General features: G+C 44.9%; 1 protein-coding gene across 1 annotated transcript in view; it reads left to right on the forward strand.

Annotated features, from left to right (window-relative positions):
* Nucleotides 1-230: 230 nt before the first annotated feature.
* Nucleotides 231-22,937, forward strand: part of CEP20 (centrosomal protein 20) — a 295,453-nt gene continuing 272,746 nt past the window's right edge. The window contains exon 1 of the mRNA XM_069647116.1: nucleotides 231-356. Coding sequence (XP_069503217.1) covers nucleotides 329-356 — 28 coding nt within the window. The 5' untranslated portion in view covers nucleotides 231-328. The remainder of the gene's footprint in view (nucleotides 357-22,937) is intronic.

Raw genomic sequence — 22,937 nt, forward strand, 5'->3', positions numbered from 1 at the left:
AATGCAAAATACAATAAAATCTGCCTTCTACTGAAAATCAAAAATTCGGCACCCATGATGCCTACACCGTAGTATTGTAAACACACACTCCACTGACATTCAAGTAAGAGCTTGGAGTACAGATGTAACCACTTGTAACAGAAAAGAGGCGACTAAGAAGTAACCAACTGCCTACAACTCTAAGTGATAGTGGGCGGATACATGATGTAACGTAACGTGGTGGATTGAGATTTCACGTTGCACGCTCATTCCACAAAAGTAATGTCACGTGACAAGACGCGTTGTTAGGATCCTTCCTCTGAAAGAAACGAGTAGCCTCCTTGCAGCTATGGCGACCATAACAGAGCTGAAAGCCGGTAAGTGAACTCCAGATGGGGTGACTCACTGTTAATTCCAGTGTTGCTCGGGCCACGTGTATTCCAGCGTGGATAGTGAGGGTTGATTAAAAAAAACACCATTAAGCACCGACCACATACAGTTAACACACTCCTATTTCAGCAACTATTGAAAAATGTACATTCCGAATGGCCCCTGTAAAAAACTAGGAAGCCTCATTGGTTGATACGGTGCAGGAACGCGGAAAAGTAGCAGTATTTCGCCAATTTCCTCCTAGAAGCATTGCCGGTTGCCATGTCAACCTGACATTCTGTTTCCGGGCGCCCGTTTTTATTCCCTATTACCTGTAGTATTGGTTACGACCACAGGGTGGCGCTTTACGCCACCACATACGCCAAAACCAATAAACCAATAAAGATAGGTTTTAGGAACTTAAAATGACAATTCTTCCACGCGATGTTGTTCACGTTTGCTACCTAGTACCCTTTATAAACCCCTGTGCTCTTCCTCACTTCTGACTTCGTTTGCCTCTGCGTTTTCTTTATATCTTGCTTGTTTGCAAATCTCATCTCTCTCTCCTCCCACCCCCTTCTCAGTTTATTCGTTTCTCTCTACTTGCTTCATTTCATCCCACTTCAGCGCTGGGCATGGAAAAACGTACTGTGGTATCCCACTTATTGTAGAAATGACGGACTAGTGGCTATAATGTGGAGTCATGGCATCTAAATTGTACAGTTGGAAAAGTGTAAAGTACAAAAAAGACTGATAACATCCAAACTGCTGTTACGATGCAAAACGAAATTCCTGAATTTTATTTAGGGCATCACACAGACAGAAAAGAACGTTTTGTGTATGTGTGTGTGTGTGTGTCTGTGTGTGTGTGTCACACACACCTTTGTTAAAGGGACGTTATTGTTAAATTGCACTAATAAAAACCTATGAAAGTCAGTGAAAACACTTTGTTAAAGGGACATTATGGTTACAAGTAAAACCAAAAACCAGCAGAAATTTGCCAGTTAGGGTAAGTTAAGCAACCACTTGCGCGACCACAGGGGTTTTCGGTTTTACTTGTAACCATAGCGTCCCTTTAACAACGTTTTTTTTTCACTGAATTTCATAGGTTTTTACCAGTGCACTGTAATGTGCTACAATTAACTAATATTATACTTGCCCCCAATACATCAGCATTTTCAGCCAATCTAGAACGTGTCAGGTAAAAACTGTGCCATTCCCCATCTCCAGTAAACATTTGTAACACTTCTGGCAACTTTTTAGCACTGTTTCCTGTACGCGTACGTCTGTTGTCACCACTGACTTTCCAGACAGTGTCAAGTGATTTGATGACGTGTTCCCAAATGCGTTCGTGCTTCAAGAACAGGTCCGTGCTTCGAGAACAGTTCAAACTGCATTTTCAGCTGATCTAGGAAGTTTCAAGTTGAAAACGTGCCCTTGTACAGCTTCTAGACCTATTCTTACTGATTTTCATCTGCAATCCAGGAGAAAGCCCATTCTTGAACAATATTGGCACAACTGCTATGGAACTTCAAAAATGGCTTCAGCCATGGTCATCCCTTCTCTGCAGGAGCCACCACCACCACCTAGAGGGCCTCCACAACGGAAAAAGCACAATCATGCACAAAACAATCAAGAGGACCAGGAAGATGATAGAGGAAATGCTTACCTCCAGCACCCAGCGAGAATGGGTGTGGCAGTTTTTTTTTACCAATGTTGGGGATGTACCGAAGGATAAGGCTACAAAGCTTATATGCACTGAGTGCAACAGTCGTGAACAACCTGGGCAGTACTCCTACAGGACCACCTCCATGGGACACCACACCAAATCTAACCACCGAGATGTTCTTAGAAAGGCTGTTCCTTTCTCAGGAAGTAGGCTATCTTCCTCAACTGCTACTGCCACCACACAGGCCACTCCTTTTGGGCAGAAGATCCCACCAGCTACCTTGCAAGCCATAAAAGAGGCAGTTGATCCATATCTTTTCAAGACAACAGTGCTCTGTATATACTGCAACACACCCCTCTGCAGGGGGGTGCAGTTCTGAAGTGTTTACGACGCTGTAATCAAGGAGCATGTTGTGTTATGTTATTTGACATTTATATAGCGCTCTATATATCATTGGTATGACCACAAAGCGCTGGTAGGTTGAACGCCCTTGGGGACCGTAGCCCAGGTTAGTTGAGAGAGTTGGGAGTCTTGTGTGCTTGGGTGTACCAGTTGTGTGCAGCTGATGTAATTGCCTGGTGGAAGCTGCATGCTAGCATTAGGTGTGGTGTATTGATATCTGTCGAATGTGTGCAGTGTTGTGGGTGAACACCAAGACTGGGTTCTGGCTGCGTTAGGCCTGTAGGACGCTTGTGTGCAGCTAGGCCGGTTTGTCGTGGGATATAGCTGTGTTTTATTAGAGGGATCAGGTGTTCATCAAGTAATGTTCGTATGTGAGCAGCTAGGCCGAATTGATCGAGGTGTGTAGCTGCACTGTGTGAGTGATCGTGTAGAGAATAGAGTAGCATAGTGATATGGGAGGATAGTGTTTGCGTGGAGTTATCATCTAAGGAGATCGATATTCTAGCATGAGAAACACTGACCACTACCTTACATTTAACACACAGCCAACATCTTGCCCTATGCACCTTCCCCTCCTTGTGTGGTTAATTCCCCTTCAGTCCCGCACCTTGCTTCCTGGCATATCCTACAAAACCAAAAAATAAAAAAAACCTCCACAAAAAGGTTCCTACTGAAAACGTGGTTTTTCAACCAATACTAGTGTCCTTAATGACCATGCACTAATGCAGCCTACCTATACTTAACCTGTAATTATTTTGCTCTCTTGCTTGATCCGATGAATGTAAATATTATCCCTGCATGTCTCTTCTTTTTCTTCTTAAATTGTATGATCAATCACCAAGATGTCTGTAACCATGCTGTGATACCCCAGGGTCTGGGCGTGTAACAAATGTAATAAATAAATAACCACCTTTCACAGTTAAAAATAGAACAAAATAAAATAATCTTACAGACTTAATCTACTTAACATTTCTCAGGAAAGTAGTTAGACTCAATAAGATTCTCCAACCTTTCCATTAGCATTTTGTATTACGCTAATGGAAATAATGGACACTTATATACTAGAGAAAAATGGTAAAGAACAGAAACAATTTTCTGTCCCAAATACCTTTTCTCTAGCTTACAATAAGGACTTTTAGAAAAAATGGTTTTATTGGTTTATTCTACTGCGGAAAGCAGGGTATGTAACACCCTACTAGACGGTCGCTCTCTCTCTCGTACCTCTACTTGAGGTTATTGGTAGTTAATACAAAAATGTATATATTTGTGTATAGCATACACAGTGAGTTTTAAGTCCAAACTAAATAGGTATATTCTCAATTAGCAATTCATTTGCACTGTTCTTTATTGCTGTTTTTTCTGTAATTAGGAAGATAGCAAATTAACCATACTAGGTTGATGTATTCATGAGAGCTTTAGGGGCTGATTCATGGAATTTGTGCGCCGAAAAACAGGGATTTGTGCGCCATTCTGCCCGCAAATCCCCATTTGTTAAACGGGGATTTGCCGGCATAATGGCGCACAAATCCCCGTTTTTCGGCGCACAAAATCCATGAACCAGCCCCTTAATTTTGCCAATGCATTTCCGGAGAACATTTTCTCCTTCATCAGGGCTGTACTCTCTACTAGCAGTCAACATTCAAGATGATGACAATTTAATGACAAAAACAAATAGATTGCACAAATTGCATATATATATTTCCATAATGTGAGGTTGTTGCATATACCACAATTCCAATTGTTCATATGTAAATCCAAGTAAAGAAAGGGAAAAAAGATTTTTTGCACATATATATTTCCATAATGTGAGGTAGTCACATATTGCATACCATAATGCCAATTGTCCATGTGTAAATCAAAATGAAAGAAACAAGAGAAAAGAAAAGATCAGCTTAACTTGCATAACTTCTAATGCTGATATTTGTTGTTTTATAAGGTATAAGTAAGTCTAAATACCTGAATAGTATCCGCCACTCGTTTAAACTCCATTAGAACCATCCAGGTTCAACAAAAGGTTCCTAAAGCGTAATATACCTCTGGTTACTAAATGGTCTAGGTAAACCAATGGGAATCTTGTTGGTTAACAACACTTACTTCCACGTAGACGTGCACGTTTTGCGGAGAAGGTGCTCCAGTTTTAGGTCTTTAGCCTTAGGAGGATAATTAAAAACTCCATTACTGGTGTGGCACTTGTTATGTACAGAAATACCTATCAAGTAACAATATGCTATGCGGCTTTCACGGAGCCTGTGTCTTACCTTCCTTCTGCTTCAGTGTCTAAGCTGTGAAGAACGCGCACTTGTCCTTCAATCAGCTGTATTTATATGTTGCCATGGTTGCAGGCTTGAGACGTATGAGTCAGGCTCGCCCGTAGGCGTGTCATGACTCGGCCATCTCGCGTCCCAGCATCACTCGAAAAGCTGATGCCGGGACGTGCCTGCAACACGGTACACTCGCTGTATATATGCGTTCCATGATATGCTCACTGTGTATATAAAATGCATCCCATGGTGCTTTCACTGTGTATATAGCAAATATACGTGCCATCTGGTTTAGAAGGAAAGATCACGTCCATGCCCCCCTGGGGTTCCTTACTTTGAGAGTATATTTAACCCTGCTGGTGCTGCCGGTCGCCACCTAGTGGAGGCATGTACTCTGTTTATCAATATCACGGTTTACATTGGGCTCCATAAATATGTACCTATAGGTAGCCCTTTACCAAAGGTCGTTACCGAACTGTACTTAAGGCGTAAGGCCAGTTGGGTTATAGCGTGTTTTGAACATAGGCGATATTACCATATGTTGAATACAGAAGTATAACTTACCATTAGCACTACTTATATTATACTGTGTGACTTATTACAATAAAAGACCCCACAGTATCTGCGGCAAATCAGGATTTTAACATATGTTGAATACAGAAGTATAACTTACAATAAGCACTGTTTTTATATTGCACTGTGTGATATATTTCCCAAGTATATACCTTAAAACCCCACAGCATCTGTGGCAAATAGTAGGAATCCTTGGCTATAAAGCTAAAGACAAAAGTGCTTATGATGTATCGGATCATTTCCTGGCTAGTATATGTCAATGTGTACCAATCTCAGTTCTAATTTACAAACAGTGAAACCCAACCTAATTGGTGAATTGATGATTATGCCAATAGGCCACCCCTAAATGTCACATTGATATGTAAGTGGGTGTTATAAATATCCCAAAGCTGAAAAGCTACTAGTGTTAAAAGTTACTTACATGCTAAATGCCACATATTCTCATTTGCATTTTACCGGGCCTTGGGTTCATGCTTCACGCGTTTCTTAGAGGTGCGGGTCTTGTGGAGGTAAGGACGGGTTTCCTCCGACGCCACTCTGTCGAGTAGTCAGTTGGGGGCTCAGCCCCGGGTGAAGCAATAACTCAAGAAGCACTAATTCCCAGGGTGGCTCTGAGTTACTGCAGTTCAACAATCCAGGGAGAAGACAGGATTCCCAGAAAGGAGTGAGAGCGGTTTGAAGGATCTGGAAGTCCAGGATGGAGTAGCAGTGTTTCGAAGGCAACCGCGGCAGGACTGCAAGGAATCGGCAGAGGCTGAACACTCTAGGAAGGGCGGAGAGAAGGATGGAACCGCAGGACAGTGGTTCCGAAGGTAAGCGAACAGGAACACACGGAATAGCAGCGTCTGAAGAACTCAGAAACTTTGGAGCATTAAGACGCGCCATACCACACAGCGGGGCGCTTATCAAGCTATTGAGGAAGTCCCAGGAGCTAGACTGCAGGTCTGATACGGCGTCCGCCATGTTGGAGGGCTTGGGAGGCCGCCGTGGTACGGTGCCGTAGATACCAGAAGACCAGAGGGGACAGTACCGAGGTTTCATGACACTGACCCCTCGGTCTGCACTGTGCGCTGATGCCAACCAATCTTGTATCATATGCTTGCAGGAATCTAAGGTCACATTTTGTTCATCCTGGCCTCGACGGGCTGCCTCTTGCCAAACAGCTAGCGTCCATTTTTGGAGGTCGCTCCACCAAAGGCACATCTCCGGGCCCTTGTGTGCTTTCCAGCCCATTGCTATCCTACGTTTTGCCTGGATGTATGCCTGGTCTTTCTGCTTGCTAACATGCCTCGTCTGCTTCGGACACGCACAAATGCCTAGCATGCAAGCTTCAGGAGAACCAGTGTCTAATGTTGTTCCCTTCTTGGCCAAGGCTTGAGCGATCTCCTCCCAAAATTGTCTGTCTGATCTTTGTGCAAGCCCAGAACATGGGCACTAGGTCCGCATGAATCATTCCGCATTTTGGGCAGGCCTGTTCTGCCATTTTGCTAAATTTGACGATCTTCTTCGGGGGTTAGATACGCCCTATGGGTGGCATACAATTGTATCAACGGAAGCTTTGCATTTCTGGAAACCTTTTTATGATACGCTAATACTCTACCCTAAGCTGCATCTGTCAGTTGCTGCTGTAGGTCCACTTCCCAACTGTGCCTGGTCTGTAAAAGCATATCACACAGCCGTGACATTAATAGCTAATCCATGGACCTTTATGACTATCCGCGGGATCGACAATCCGCTTTCCAGGCCATACATCATTAAAAGACCCTGATGGCACGTGCACACCATCACACAGGACAGCCCTTCTAACCTTTTTACTTTTATTTTTGTAACACTCCCTCATTGCCTACTTTCCAACAGTCATTCACCCATCCACCAATCGCTCTCAAAACCTCTACATATAACCCTATCAACATATTCATTTGTAAAGCCCACTAGCAGCCCAGAGGCATCGAGGCGCTGTTGCAAGAAAGTGTCTTAGTTACAAGGACCACGCAGGGTTACAGTGAGCCTATAGCCTTACAGTGTAAACATAGATGGTTACATAGGGTGGTTACAAGTTACAGTGTCATACAATACAGTTAAAGTTACGCAGCACAATAGTAGCATACAGCACAAGCCAAAGCTATGCAGCAGGTTGGGCACCGTTATACAAACAGCAGAGTTTTTATAGCTTTCCGGAAAGCTAGGTGTGAATCTATGCTTCTGAGGTGGGGTGGTAGAGAGTTCTAGTGGGTCGCGGCCATGACAGGGAAGCTGGAGCCTCCTGCGTGAACCCTCAGCATCTTGGGAATAGTGATTCTGCCAGTGTATGCGGTTCTGGTGGGTCTATCTGTGATAGGTTTGGTGATTCTCTGTGATAGGTACAGGGGGGCAGTGTTGTGGATACATTTTTGCGTGAGGGCGTGAGTTTTAACGATGATGCGATCTTTGATGGGAAGCCAGTGAACTTGTTTCCTGGCCGCTGAAAAAAGATCCCTTTTGGAGATGCCAGTGGCGGCCTTGAGGGCATTATTTTGGACAGTCTGGAGTTTATTGATGTTTTTTGAGGAAGTGCCTGCTAGGAGGTTGTTACAATAATCATGCCGAGACCCGATTATTGGTCTCACTATGGTGAGGCAGTTCTGCTCGGAGAGGAAAGATCTTGCTACATTGAGCAGCTTAGAGTGGTAGGCCGCCGCAGACGCTATGGCGTTGACCTGTCTGATCGTTGAGAGGTTGGAGTCTAAGTAGACTCCTAAGGATTTGAGTGTTGTCGATTGTGAAGGTGCTATACTGTTTGTTGAGCTTCTTTAAGGTTGCATGGGATCCAATTAGCAGTAATTTGGTTTTTTCACTATTCAGGCGCAGCCAGTTTTCTGCTATCCATGTTTGGATAGTGGAGTAAATGAAATTGAGGGTTTCCATGTCAGACTCATAGCCGCCTGTGAGGGGAATGAGGACCTGCGTTTCATCAGCATAGTTAGTATATGTGATGCCTAGCACGTCCAGGATGTTGAACAGTGGCCTCATGAACAGGTTGTATAGGGTGGGTGATATGCAGGAGCCCTGTGGGGCTCCGCATTTGATGAGGCTCGGGTGGGCGCAGACTTGGTCAGAAAAAACATTCATAATTCTTTCTTGGAGAAATGAGGTGCTCCATGCTATGGCCTTAGGGGAGAAGTTGACAGCGGATGAGAGTTGGTGGCAGAGGGTTTTGTGGTCCACCAAATCAAAAGCCTCTGATAGGTCAAGGAGCAGGAGGAGGGCTGGTTTGCCCAAGTCTCTGAAATCATCCATTTGATTTTTGAGGTCTAATAGTGCGGTTTCTTTGCCGTGGCCAGTCGAGCTTGACTGCCGGAGACCGAGAAGGTTATTAGCCTCGTGGTATTTTTGGACTTGCAGATAGGCTGCTATGTCGAGGATTTTTAAGAGAAAAGGGACTTTGGTGATAGGTCTGTAGTTCCCTGGGATGGTTGGGTCAAGCACAAGTTTCTTTAGGAGAGGGCGTACCCATGCTTCCTTGAGGCAGGTTGGGACATGGCCTGTTGTGAAGGAGGCATTGAAAAAAGCAGTAAGGAAAGGGGCAAGAGTAGAGGCACATTCTTTGAAGAGTTGAGCAGGGCAGGCGTCCCCTTTGCAATTTGAAGGTTTGATGAACTTAAGGAGGGCTATGACTTCCAGTTCATTCATTTCCTTAAAGGCGAAGGAAGGGGAGTCACATGAGGTGCTACTGTGGAGGTTGGATATTTGGTGGCTGAGGGCCTGTTGGTGGGCAAGGATTTTACTTTGAAGGGTGTTGAGCTTGTCTAGCATGGCGGATTGAATGCTGTTACACCAGTCTTCTTCTTTGGTGAGAGTAGGCGGGCTGGGAGTGGGTGTTTCCAGCTCTATGAAGATGGCAAAGATCTCTTTGGTCTCTGATTTTGCGTTGGCTGTCCTATTGTTAAATGAGTTGACTTTGGCTTTAATTATGGCTGATTTGTATTCTCTGGAGATATTCTGGAATGCTTGTTTGGATGAGTCGCTAGGGTTGGTTTTCCAGGAGGCGTGCACTGCCCTTTTCTTAGTGCGTAGCTGAAGAAGCTCAGAGGAGAACCAGGCATTAGTGAGCTTGCTGTGCTTGGCTGTCCTTTGGACGAGGGGGGGGGGGCAATGATGTCTACCGCTTGAGTGATGATGGTGTTGAAGGTACATGCAAGAGTTTCAGGGTCACTGGAGAGAGGGGATCTGAGGGCAGGCACGAGAGGGACAGTGTGAGCTTATCTTTGGTGAGCTGGCGGGAGCTCCTAGTAAGGGCAGGGGGGAGGGGAGTCTCTTGCTTGTGGGTTCCTTTGGCGGTGTTGAGATCGAAGCGAATGGTATGGTGGTCTGACCAGGGAATGGGAGAGACGGCAGTGATGTTGGGAGGGCAATTGTGGTGGGCAACCGAGTCAAGGGTGCACCATTTGATGTGGGTGGGCTCAGTGATGGCCTGTTTGAAGCCTAGGGTGGATAAAGCTTTATCGAGAGGGGCTGCTTGGGAGTCATTGGGGTAATTAAGGCTGAGGTTGAGGTCTCCTGGGAGGATGGCTTTTGTGGATTTTTTTTGGATTGTCGGATAGGGTGTGTATGAGGGCATCTTGGAAATCCGTGACTGGCCCTGGTGGTCGGTAGATGATGTGGAGGGCAATGGTGCAGTTAGGGGAGGGGTTGATCTTGAGGAGAAGGTAGTCCCTATTGTTGCCAAGTTCCCCTTCCACCTTTCTGATCGGTATAGTCTCTATAGCTATGAGAGCAAAGCCTCCTCCTTTCTGAAGGGGGCGGTCTTGCCTTAAAATAGTGTAACCAGGAGTGATAGCTAGGGCAAGGGCTGTGCCGGATGCTTCATGGAGCCAGGTTTTGCTGATTATTAAGAGATCCAGGTTGCAGCTGGTGATTAGGTCATGAACTTCCAGGGCATGGGCTGGGAGTGAACGGGCGTTGATAAGGGCGCAGCTGAAAGGAGGGGTAGGTGGTTTGCTGAGTTTATAGAGGGGCAGGGAGTGGACCAAGAGGGGGGCGGCGCTAGATTCAGCCGAGGGTAGTGGCATATTAAACTTCCACACACCAACTGCCACTTAACAAATGCACATGTGCATTATGCAATGAGAGAAGTGCATAAGTAGATTGGGCTGTACGGATGGGAAAGGGCTCATGGGAGCCCAGTAGGGAAGTGCCAAGGGATGCCAAGGTTGGACATCACTGGCTAACTGCTGGGGTGGAAGTGTCCCACGGGTGGGATGCATATTAACCGTAACGTCACTTTAACAAAGTTTTTTACTGTCATTTTAATAGGTTTTTATAAGTGAAAATGTTTCATGATTTTACATCACTGTAAATAAGAAGTTATAAATCTTCTATTTTTAATATATATGAAAAAACTATATACCTCCATTAACAAACTTTTTTTGCAACTCATACTACGTCAATCGCTATCAACGGTGCATGCTGTGGATCCAAATCATAATTGAATTGCCTACGGCATGAGGGTGAACCATGACCCCAGCTCCACCAAACCACCCTTATTATTCACTGCACCTACCCTGCATCCTAGCTCAGTGTCCACTATACCCTAATAATGTGACCAATGGCCAATGCTCATGGCTTGCAGCCCATGTCCGTCTCCAAACCCATTGGGGAGTGGGCTTCAGCCATGCCACATTCCCCAATAAGCAAATCCGGGTACATATTTGCATTTGCCGCGGGCCAGGCCCACTACCCAGACACCACATTTATATCACTAGTTTTCCACTTACATTCTGACACTTCGGAAAAATAAAACAAAAGACAGATTTCCAAAAAACTTTTTTTAGATTGTTGCTGATACTCTTCCCACAAGTTTGTTGTAACAACTGGCACATTTCTGGGGGTTTTCGGTTACAAAATGGGAGTAAGTCAGCCCACTTCATTCCTCGCACTCCATACTATAGCACTTCAAATTCATGGATTTTGAGCCAACCCACAGTGGCCAGAATAGACCCATCAGCCAATGGATCAAAGAGTCCCCCAAAATGCATACACTCTGCCTCCTCAAACACATAGCCATAGCCATCTTCGGTGCTCTCACCAAAACAAAACTCCTGTTACCCTCTCTTCCTGTACACCACATCCAGGAAAACTGATTGGCTGATCCCCCGATATCCACGGACACACACGACTCTCTGCGGTCTTCACAGCCCCCTTTCCATACCAGGCATCCTCAAATGACCGAGATGGGATGTGCTGTCTGCTGACTACCAGGGTGTCCACGGACAGAACTTTAAATGAAAGGGGCTGAGGGGAGTTTTAACTCAATTTTAGTTATTTATTCTTTAGTGTTGGCTCTGAAAAGAACCTTTATTTTGGGGGGTAAGGGGGTTTTAACAAACCCCCTTTGTACTGCACCCTCTACATCTTCCTTCCAAATTTCTTACAGGAAATCTTTCAATGCATTCCTGACATTGTAAAGAAAAATCACATTCATGACATCTGTAAAATGAACTCCATCTTCACGAAAAAGATTCACACCATCAGACCTTATATTGTCATTCTCCAAAAATCCCTGCATCATATTAAAAAAGCAGATACAGCTTTATTGACAAGCTGCTGCAATTCTTCCATTTGTACACTGAAAAATTGTACACATCTCCATGTTTGCCTCTGATTTATTTGAGAAAGATAATCTTTGCAGCAGGAAACAGTTCCATTAGTCCTTTGAAAAAATCCTTCAGGGGAACCTGCTAATACATTGTAGTCGCATACCGCAAACCGTTTCCTCCACAATGCACAACTATAATGTCTGGACTTTTAAAATGTGCATACTCTGACAGAATGACGGCAAGCTTGCCAAGTTCAACCGCCAAACGGCATGCTACAAAACTTCAATTTCTTGCAATCCAATACTTTCACCGATGCCATGATTTTCAGCATACACCTTCAATGACTCGATCGAAGAATCTCCCCAAATCCATACACTCGGCCTCCTCAAAGACATGGTCATAGCCATCTTCAAGGCTCTCAAGAAACAAAACTCCTGCCACCCTCTCCTCCTGTACTCCCCACCCACAACACCTGATTGGCTGACTTCCTCCCCGATGTCCGTGGACATCTGACTGTCTGCGATCTCTGCAGTCCTCTTTTCATGCCAGGCATGATCAGAACATCCAATTGAAGGGGGTGGCGAGGTTTACACAGGGCAGCCCTTTTACCCTTTTTACTTTTATGTTTGTAACACTTCCTCATTGGCTGCTTTCAAACAGTCACACATCCATCCACCAATTGCACCCACTCTGAGTGTACATATATTCTGTTAATCACAGCCATCTCTGCATCAAAAACTACTGTAAAACTCTCCAAAACTTCTACTTACAGATTCAACAACATTTGCATCTAACAAGACCTAGTACAAGTATGTTTATATTTTTTAAAGTATTTTCTTCAATATATATATATATATATATATATATATATATATATATATATATATATATATATACACACACATACATACACTGAGGGTTCCTGCTACTTACCCTGTAATACGCTTCTCTATAAGCATATTCTCTTTTTTAACCACTCTAGCAATTGCCATGCATTGCAGCATTTAGCACCTCCTCGCATCAAGTAGCAAATACTTACAATGCTGTGTGTTTGGAAATATTTCTTTAGGAGCACTTTCATGAACGTTTAAAAATATATATGTGCATTTATAGCAGCACTAACTTTTTTTGAAGAAAATAAAAGCAGATGCATAGTAGTTAGAGTACGCCAAGAGGCATATAAGTACTTGAAAAATAACCTTCATTGCAATACAATTGAAATACGCCATTACAATTCTTATTACTCCAAAATGTCTTCTGAAGTCTAATTTAGTTAGAATACGTGAACTGGTATCTAACTAATTTAAACATTCCCTCAACAACAACACCACACTTCAAACAAACATACTATCGCGTTTAAACCTGCATAATTGTAGTAGTTTTGTAAACAATCCTGTATGCATTTTTTTCCCCCAATAATTATTCAAGCAATACAACAACAGTGTAGCACGCACTAATGTTGTACCAAACATAGTACATGGAATGTCTATGATATGATATGGCATTTATAACACGTACTGTTTGAGGATGAAAATAAGTAAAGGTATATGTAAATCCACCAAATTACTGTTTTTTTTTTTATCACACAAAACGAATCGGAGATTCCAGCTTCACTACTGTATACAACTAAGTAACCGTACCAAGTGTAAACAAATACGTATTCCATAAGCACTACACTCAATTGTATTACAATCATAAATACCACATACTTTCTACTACTCCTACAGCAACTATCATTACTATAAACATATTATAATTTTTGTGGACACTGGCCACAACCACCACAATTATAAGTACATAACACAACTCACCCTGAACCTCCTGTCATTGAAATGATGTCTGCAGACAACAGAATTGATGGTGTACAGCGCGGCACCTGCACACCTTTTTCCCACCCCAAAAAACAGCCCTATTTCATCTTTATTCTACTCCCCCACTCTTTGCATGCCCCCTTTCGGCCCCCAAATAACCCAAAATGTGTTTTCCAGACTATTTCTCCACCGCGCTATCCTCAGACAACAGCAGCTGCTGTCTGCGAATCCAACATTCGGCCGTTTCAAAAGTTTGGACGCACCTCATGTTTTTCACCATCCAATCAGCGGGCGTGTCCAATGTCCCCTATCATCACGTCGCCCCCTGATTGGCCCAGAGGCCTGTCCGCAGTTCGAGTAGGGAATTGAGTCTGCGGACCGGACCTAGATATCGTCCTTTATTAACCTACTTTTTGGCAATTTTAAAAGAACTACAGGATGGATTTGCACCAAATTTACAAAAGCACGCTTTCAGGACCAAGCCGGCGCTCTTGCTGCAAATTTGGTGAAAATCCGTCCAGCAGTTTGGGCTGTAGGCATGAGCAACATTTTTTTTCCATTACGTCTGAAGAAAACCACACATTTTGGGACCCCCCTGGATGAAACCTCACCAAACTTTTTAGAATTAATCTTAGGGGGCCATATACTTTCTATGTAAAGACTGGTGAGGATTCGTCCAGGGGAGTGGTGGGGACTTATAAGCCACCCAAAAAGTGCTCTTCCTAAGGGTTGAGCAACTTAACCATAACTACACAGCCACTACCGCAGGCGGTGTGATACAGGCTTGTGTTTATACCTATGTGTAAAGTAGTACAACCCTGTAAGAAAGATAATTTTGTGAAGCAAAAGGCTTGTATTTGTTCTAATTTAAATACCCACAATGCCTTGCTGATGTGGCGCTGAACTGGAGGCTAACTTCCAGCAATGGTTACAAGGTGACACTGTGGAATGTGTGACTTGCTGCAAATGAATTATTCTAGACACGGTTTTAGTAACCTGTTGAGCGAAGGAGCATGAGTGTAGCTGTTTTTTCCCGATCATGAATGGAAGCCTACAGTTACCAGAATGCAAAGAAATGCTAGCCCAAAACATTGTCTCTGTATTTTAAATTATATTCTCAGGACTTTGACAATGATGAAAGAAAATGCATAGTATGATCACTTGCTTGTAGTTCTTGTTTGGCATGGGCAGTTGTGTCTCACGATTTGGGATATCTACCCCATTTCCTGAAGTGCTAAAAACACCTTATATTCCTTTGTTCTCTCTGTCTCAACAGTCCGATTCCTTCTCTTTCTTGCTCTCCTTCACTTCTGCCTCTCGTGTCCTCTTCCCTTCTGTCTCATACACCCACTCCACTGTCCTTGGCACGTCTTATGTGGCAGTGCCAAAACTACGTTATTTGACAAATGCTCATCGTATCCTGCATTTTTTGTTGATGTTGTTGCAGTATGGGACTTGCACTTTTGCTTTCCGTAGTCTGAATCGGAGTATTCAAAGCCAAATAACATGGCTGCATTAGCATCTCGCAAATGATATTGCACATGTTAGCATACATGCTTCTTTTTACTTGTTTTCTCTCTCAGTTCAAACTCTCACTCTCAACCCTTCTTTTCCACAATACTCCTCCCCATAGGTTCCTTTACTCAGTGGTGGAAGTGGGCGGGAGTGGCGCTCCTCCACTTTTTTTTTTATTAGGTTTACTGCTTCCATACTTTTATTTTCAAAAGAAACCGTTCTGGAATTGTTTAGTTTTGAAATAAGTGTATGAAAAAGTTGAATCTTACGTCTGTGATGGGATTTGTGGGGAATAGGGGCAGGCTAGCATGGAACATAATTCCACTACTTCTTTTCGTACGCTTCGACCACTGCCTTCACTGCATCTTTTTCATTACCTCCTCATCCCTGTCACAGTAGTTACTCATACCTCTATGACAGAAACCCCTCTTCTCTTTCTATTTTTCTTCTTCTTTGAGACTCCCCTATTCCATAATACCGCCGGCATCACAGCAAGCCCCGGTTCTTTTTGTTCCTGTCTATTGGCAGAACCACCGGTGGGTATCTGGGCTACTTTCCTCTTCTTCCTACCCCTGCAGGGATTTAAGTGGGGCACTAAATCGATGGGGGACACTTGCATGTGTACTTAGGCCACGCCCCTAATGAGTCTCCCTCGCCGATGGGTGGGGGGCTAGTGATAACAGGGGAGCTGGGGCGCACTGGCATTATTACCTTTGGTGCACCTAGCCCCTTTTGTTTAAGAGGGACTGGCTGCACCAAAGGTAGGATACCAGCGGGCCCCAGTACTCCGATGCAGCAGGCAGCCCTTTCAATGAGCCGCATGGTTAAAAAACTGCGGATGATTCTGTTCTCTGAAACAGGAGGAGGCTGTGGAGGGCCCATCATTCCTGTTGTTTCTCAATATAGAGTCATCAGGCAGCATGAAAGCCCATTGACCACGTGGTTAGAGGGCTGTCATGCTGCCAGATGACTCTTTGTTTCAGAAATAATAGTCTGTGCTCCAGCCCTCCTCCTGTTTCTGGGAACAGTCATCAGGCAGCCAGTGTATCAATAGCCACGGTTACACAAGCTACCTGCAGGGGTCAGTACTTCAGTTTAGGAAAAAAGAAAAGATAAAGCCTTTTCTTTTTTTCGAATCGAAATGCTGACACCTGCAGGCAGCCCATGTAACCGTGAAGTGCTTCGGCTACATAGGCTGCCTAAGGTGTTGGCATGGCTGGGGCTAGTTGGGGGTGTGCTCTAGCAGAGGCCCAGCTTGGGATCCTTTTCAGGACACTGCTACCACTCCCTTTATTTACAACCTTGTCTTGTTGGGAAGGTTGTGTGTGAGGTATCTGGATTACAGTTTCCACATGGGAAAAAGTTCTGGCAAGTGCCGCAATGTGTAGGTTTCCTCTTCCACCTCCAGCACTACCTCTCCCGAGGTTCATTGCTATACGATGCTGATAGTCGGCTGGTGCGTCTATTCCGGAAGGCATTGCAACAGGATGTTGAGGAAAAGGGGAGAGCCATGCCTGTCTTCTCTTCTCCCTCTTCTGAATCGGATCACATTTGGAAGTGCTTGGATAAGGAGTCTGTGGCCCGGGTTAAGGTCCAAGTGGTTGACTTCTTGGGGTTGCCCGAACAGGAGCCGGTGAAGGATGGTGATTGGCAGGGGAAGCCCACTCCTCCCCAATTGAGACGCACCTTAAAGGCTGGTCTCCAACTCTTGATCTAGGTGTGGGATAAGTTCCTGCAGGAATGGTGTGATCCAGAGAAGGCGTGTGTTTCCAGGTTTATGTCCAAACTCTGTCCGCTGCATGGTGAGGAGAAGACTTTACCGCAGGTCATAGCGGTGGATACTATCATCCCCAGTCTGGTTGGCAAATTGTCTGCTACTCCAGAGGAGGTTGTCTGAGATTGCGTTGATCGCAAAGTAGATTCCAATCTCAAGAGGGTTTATTCTAGCACCCATGCCGGGCTGAGGGCTGCTACTTATTCCTCTTACACGGCAGAGAATGCCCTTGGGTCGGTACGGGCTTTGGAACACATTCTGCAAGACGATGCTGATTACACTCTGGTGCTGTAGGCCTTGAAGGGGCAGATTGAATTCCTGGCTGACCTGGCCTCTGTCGGGGTGGAGGCTGTGGCCATCTCCATGGGGGGCAGAGATTGCTGGTTGGAGGCATGTGCATGTCAGGAACTGGTATACAGAGTCCCAACAGAAGACTACGGCCACCAGGGTGTCCTTCGAGGGGAAGATGGTGCTCGGAGATGGCCTGGAGGACAAGATCCATAAGGTCTTCAAGGCTACTAAGCATGCCTTCAGGTTACACAAGAAGCCTGAATTTAAGGCATGTTTGCCTGGGGAGGGGCAGCATTCTGGAAGGAACCAGCAGCCTTGCAGGTGTTTTCAGTTGAGCTGGGGCAAGGGGAAGCCGCAGTTCTCCAGGAGGTCCGGGAAGGCTTCCTCCCCAGTGCGCCCTCAGAAGTCCTAACATCATGCTGGTGGGGGCCAGGCTGCTGCCTTTCTTGGAGGGTTGGATGCCCCTGTCTCCGGACGCTTGGGTTTTCCAGGTGGTGCAGTCGAGGTACTGGGTGTAATGTGTGCCCTCTTTATTAGTTTTATTATTATTATATTTATTGAGCACAGACCTAGCTTCAAAAAGCAAGAGAGTGCCTTACAGAGGTATACAACAGTACAGATGCCTAACAGAACGCTTTTCAGAGGTATCAACAGAACAGATAAACAGCCGGAGGTAGGATGCAGTGGGGCACAGAGGAGGGGTACAGCTATACAGTGTGGTGTGGCTCAGGGGGGCAGACAGTATCTAACAAGCAGGGGGTGATGTGATGGCATAAGAGTTGAGTAGATAATCCTTGCTTGAAGCTGTGGTTCTTGAGTTCTTTTCTGAATTATGGGAGCTTTGGGGAGAGTATGATGCTGACGGGCAGAGGTTCCACGTATAGGCAGAGAAGGCTTGATTTCTGGTCCTTTCCCGTTTGCAGCTGCAGATTTCAGGTCTGCATGTTTCCTAGCTTTTGGAGGTGCACTGTACGCCAGAGGTGCTGAGTTTATCCATGAGGTAACTGGGTGACTTGAGGGCGACTGCCTTATAGACGATGCAGCAAGTCTTGAAGGTGATTTGTGCGTGCAGTGGGAGCCACTGAAGCTCTATGAGGGCCAGGGTGATGGTTGTATCTGCGTAGACCCTGATGAGGCTGAGGCCGCGTGTAGGCACAAGGGAGGACGACATGAGGCCTTTGAGGAGGGCATTGCCCACATCCAGGTGGTATAGGACTAGTGCTTGAACAATGGATCGAAAGCTGTCCAGTGGGAGGAACGGCTTGACTTTCCACAGGAGGAGAGCTGATACCAAGCTGTCTGCATTTTCTTAGCTACGTGTCTTGAATGAAATGTTTGTCGATATGGAACCCGATATAGAAGCCTTACCGGTAACTGTAATCGGCTTCTAATTGACTCACGTTAGACTTAATTCGAGGGAAAGCTGTTGGTTGTAGCAGAAGTCTTCCCATCAATGGAATTGTATAATGCTGAAGATCATTATTTGCGTGAGAAGCTAAAGCATTTGAAACCCCATTGTTGGTGTATCGAAGACTGTTTGCTATATAAAGAAGAAGTCATGTGTCTCTAATTAAGCGGAGAGAACGCTTCCTAAACATTACTGAATACCGAACCTTGGTTGTATATGAGTTATAAGTAGCAGAGTGAAACTATAAAGAAAGGAGATCGCGTGTGCTTAATTACCATTCCCGAAGGAAGTCTGAACTTCATTCTTTATCAGTATACAGGAACGCAAGGTTTTATACAACTTTAAACCTTAGAAACTGTTCGAAAGAAAGTTTGCATATGCCATATTGTGTTTTCATCCCAAAGACTGTATTGGAAGCTTTGAGGAGAACAAGCATTACCCAAGCCAGTAGACCCCCCCCCCCCTTTTAGAGTGAAACCTGTTTTGCCAAGTAGTAAAGAACCATCTAACTGTCGTAAAGCTGTTAAGAATCAAGTGGGATAAGAAGGAAATGTCCCATTGTTACCTGAAGCTGAGCGAGTGGCACTTAAGCTTCAGGGTAGTTCTTTGGGTTCAAACCTGGTGGAAAGGTGGAAACAAAGCTGGGGAATGGTAGACACATGCTTGTGATGAATATCTTAAAGTAGAAGACAACCTGTGGTGCAACAGAATGCAGTAACTAGAAGGGATAGAGTCTTGTGGGCAGAAACAGGTTGTTCTTGTTGTAGTTAGACGGACTGAAGAGGCAAAGGGGCTGCCCCTTTTAAAAAAAGCCATTTGCCTACCTGAAAAGGTTGACTATCTGGTTAATATCTACCTAATAATCGTAAAGTAATGAAGCAGTAGCAGTTACATTTGAACTCTGATGGTGTATAGAATTGTCAGCGGTTGTCACACTGAAGTGGTTGAAGCAGTAACAAACTGTGGGACAAAAATGACTGTTCTCATAGTACCAACAGTAGAAGTGTGGTTGAAGTGTGGTTGTTGGAAATAGAAGCAGCAGCACATCCTGACAAATATACAAAATGTAAAGTTGTAACATAAGAAGTTGTAAATAAATGTGTATTTTTGATATTAAGGAATATCATATTTTATTTTGAACTGTGGCAATTTAAACCAGAGCAGAGCCAATTGATTATCATAACCAGGATTACCATTGGTGCCATTTTCTCTCTGGAAGTTAGAAGGGGATCTTTTCACCCAGGAACAAAGAATTGCTTCCAGTAGATTTGTTTTTGTTTGTTTGGTGAACATTTTTTTTGACTTTGAACTTTCAAGAATTGGGTTGAAAACTTTCTTTTCTTTTGTTGAACATTTTGAAGTGACTTTAAAGCCTGGGAAGGGATCTCACCCAAGAGAGGAGAAAGCCATTTTGATATTGTGTTAATATTGTTTCTTATATTGTGTTATATAATTTCCTTTGTATATTGGTTGTTTAGTGTTTTGCCTTTAGACTAAGTAGAGAATTCCTCTGTAGAGTAGGGCAAGCAAGGTATTTTCTCACTATATTTTCGTTAATAAAATGGCATATTTTGAGAAATCTACAAACCGTTATCTGCCTCGCATTACTGACCCTTCACAGCTCCTACTTCTTTAGTTAAACTTCTAAAAAGGTTGTAATTTCGAAAAAGTTAAATTGGACCTCCTGCTCCACAGAGTTTAACTAAAATAAATGTATGTGAGAAGAACTAAGGCAACATCTTGGTGGTGTCTTCTTGTCTGTGTTTTGGTCTTGGTGAAAATGTGATTTTTCCTGGCAAAATATTATCTTGGAGGTAATGGTTAAACACATGTGTGCAATATTTTGCGATAACCACGGTATACTGTCCTTACATATGAAGGTTATTGTACCGTCAAAAGAATCAGTACTGTGACACCCCTAGTGTTCCGATAGCAGAGGACTGTGTTTATGTTGATTAGTTGTTGGCAGGTTGCTAAATTCGTTGAGGGCCGGGTCCTATGCAGTCCCGGAGCGGCACCAGATTTTTTCTTGTTTCCTGATGACTCTTTTGCTGAGGTCGAGTTCTTGCATGTACAAGGGTGCTGACGGTTTTGGTTTGCAGGTGCGTTTGATTCAGAGGCATGTGTCGGTCAATGGAGGCTGAGAGGATGGCATTGAGTGCTTCCAGTAGAGTCACAGTTGGGGTGTTCGGTCCATGTGAGGTGGAGGCTGGCGAGGACTTCCGTGAGGGCTTCCACCGGGAAGCTCTTCAAGGACCTGAAGAATTGTCTGATGGGTTTCTGCCTGGAATGCGTGACTGGGGTGGTGTGCAGGATGTTAAAAGGCATGGCCAGGTGGTTAGACCAGTCAAGTGGCAGAGGAGTGTTGTAGTGGGAAGGCAGTGCTGTGATGATCGTGTCGACGATGTTACCTTTCTTGTGCATTGAGTCTTTCATTTGCTGTGTGAGGTTGAGGGTGTCGAGAAGGCAGAGGAGAACTTTCTTCATCGGTTTGGTGGCCTTGTTGCCTTGAAGATGCTGTTGGCTTACGTGAGGGACACAGTGGTGACCAGGTCAGTGAAGTCTCTGATGAAGGCTGCGTTGGATTTAGGTGGTCTGTAAATGAGATGGGAGGTGACTGTGTCTGTCGTGGAGAATGGGAAGTGGCAACAGAGGACTGCAAAGCAGCTGATTTTGTCGATGTCAAGTTGGATGTAGGGGGTAGGACCACGAGGTCTTGTGGATGACTGCGAGGCCTCTGCCTTTCTTGTTCGGCCGGTCTCTGTGTTGGATGCCGTAGGACAAGGAGATCTAGGATGTGGGTGTCAACCAGGTCTCAGTGATGAAGATGGCATCAAGGTTGTGTGTAGTGATGAGGTCGATAATGTCTGCTTCATGGGTGATAGTTGAGCAGATGTTGGCGATCATCAACTTCTGTGATGTCGACTGTGAAGGTGTTGTGAGGGGCAAAAGGCTGATGCGGGTGAGGTTGCTGCATTGTGGAGTCCATGCCATAGTGGAGGGAATGGTGATGTTGGTGTTGCCTGGTCATGTTGGGAATCGCCTGTGGGGACAGAGGGATAAAATATTTAAGTGCGTGCTTACCTTTTGTTTGAGCAGGGGTACAGGCCCTGGGTCCTCCCGTTGCGAAAATGCTCCGTAGAGGAATTTCCCTTTTTCTTCCTCTGCCCAGGTCCAAAGAGGAATTGCCCTTTTCTTCGTCTGCCCTTCACTTAGTGATGCCTTTTGATTTAAGGGTTAAAAGCAGAAAGAAAGAGGCAGGGTTAAGGAGGTGGGTGGGGCTTAGGACACGTGACCTAGATCTACTTGCACTTGCTCACCAACTACAAAAGAAAAGAGGCTGGTGCGCAACACCTGGCCTCTGAGTTTGGTCAAACGTTGGGCCATGCGCAGCAATGTTCAGGAATTGCTGGTCAATGACGTGATCCGGCAGGTTCCCATTGCTCTGCTTTTATTCCATCATCTTCCTGGTCCCAAAGCCCCCATGCAACCTTTGACTCATACTGGATTTGAAGAGGCTGAATGTGCTTGTCGCTAGTCAGAAGTTCAAAATGGAGACTCTCTAGACATTCCGCTTATATGGGAGGGGGATTTCATTGCCTCTTTGGATCTGCAGAACGCATACCATCATACCCAATTTGGCCGGCCCATCAGAAGTCTCTGCGGTTTGCTGTCGACCGACATTATGGCTGAAATCCACTCCTCTGGTCTTCACAAAGGTGTTTGGGCTGTAAGTGGCGGCTCTTCATGCTCAGGGATTTAGACTTTCAATACTTGGATGCCTGGCTGGTCAGGGCATCTTCCCGAGAGGCTCTTCTTCAGCATGTGGTCATTGTCTGCAGGACGTTGGAATCCGTGGAGTTCATCCCGAACGTGGTGAAGTCCCACTTGCAACCTTTGCAGGACCTTCAGTTTATCGAGTGGTGGGGGAGGCTCTGGACTACTGTCAGGGGTTTGGTGCTGCTGGAGGACAAGGCGGGCAGGCTTTGTTCCCTGATTCAGGACTTGCCAGGCCAGAGTCAGGCCTCGGAAAGTTTTTTTTGTGCAGATCATGGGGCATATGTCATTTTGTGTGTTCTTGGTCCCATGGGCCGGGCTGCACATGAGGCCTCTCCTGTCTCGCATTCACAAACAGTGGTGCATGGATTTGCAGGATTTTGAGGACTTGCTTCTGATGCCAACTAACTTGATGGGGTATCATTCCAAAAAGTCACCACCAAAACTGCGATTTATACAGTATTGCGCATTTGCACAGTATCAAAATTCTGACTGGTATGGTACAAATGTGCAGTATTGTACACTGATAATGG

Source organism: Ambystoma mexicanum, chromosome 2q (genome assembly GCF_040938575.1).
Source record: "Ambystoma mexicanum isolate Mex_15411 chromosome 2q, UKY_AmexF1_1, whole genome shotgun sequence".
NCBI classification, from domain to species: Eukaryota; Metazoa; Chordata; class Amphibia; order Caudata; family Ambystomatidae; genus Ambystoma; species Ambystoma mexicanum.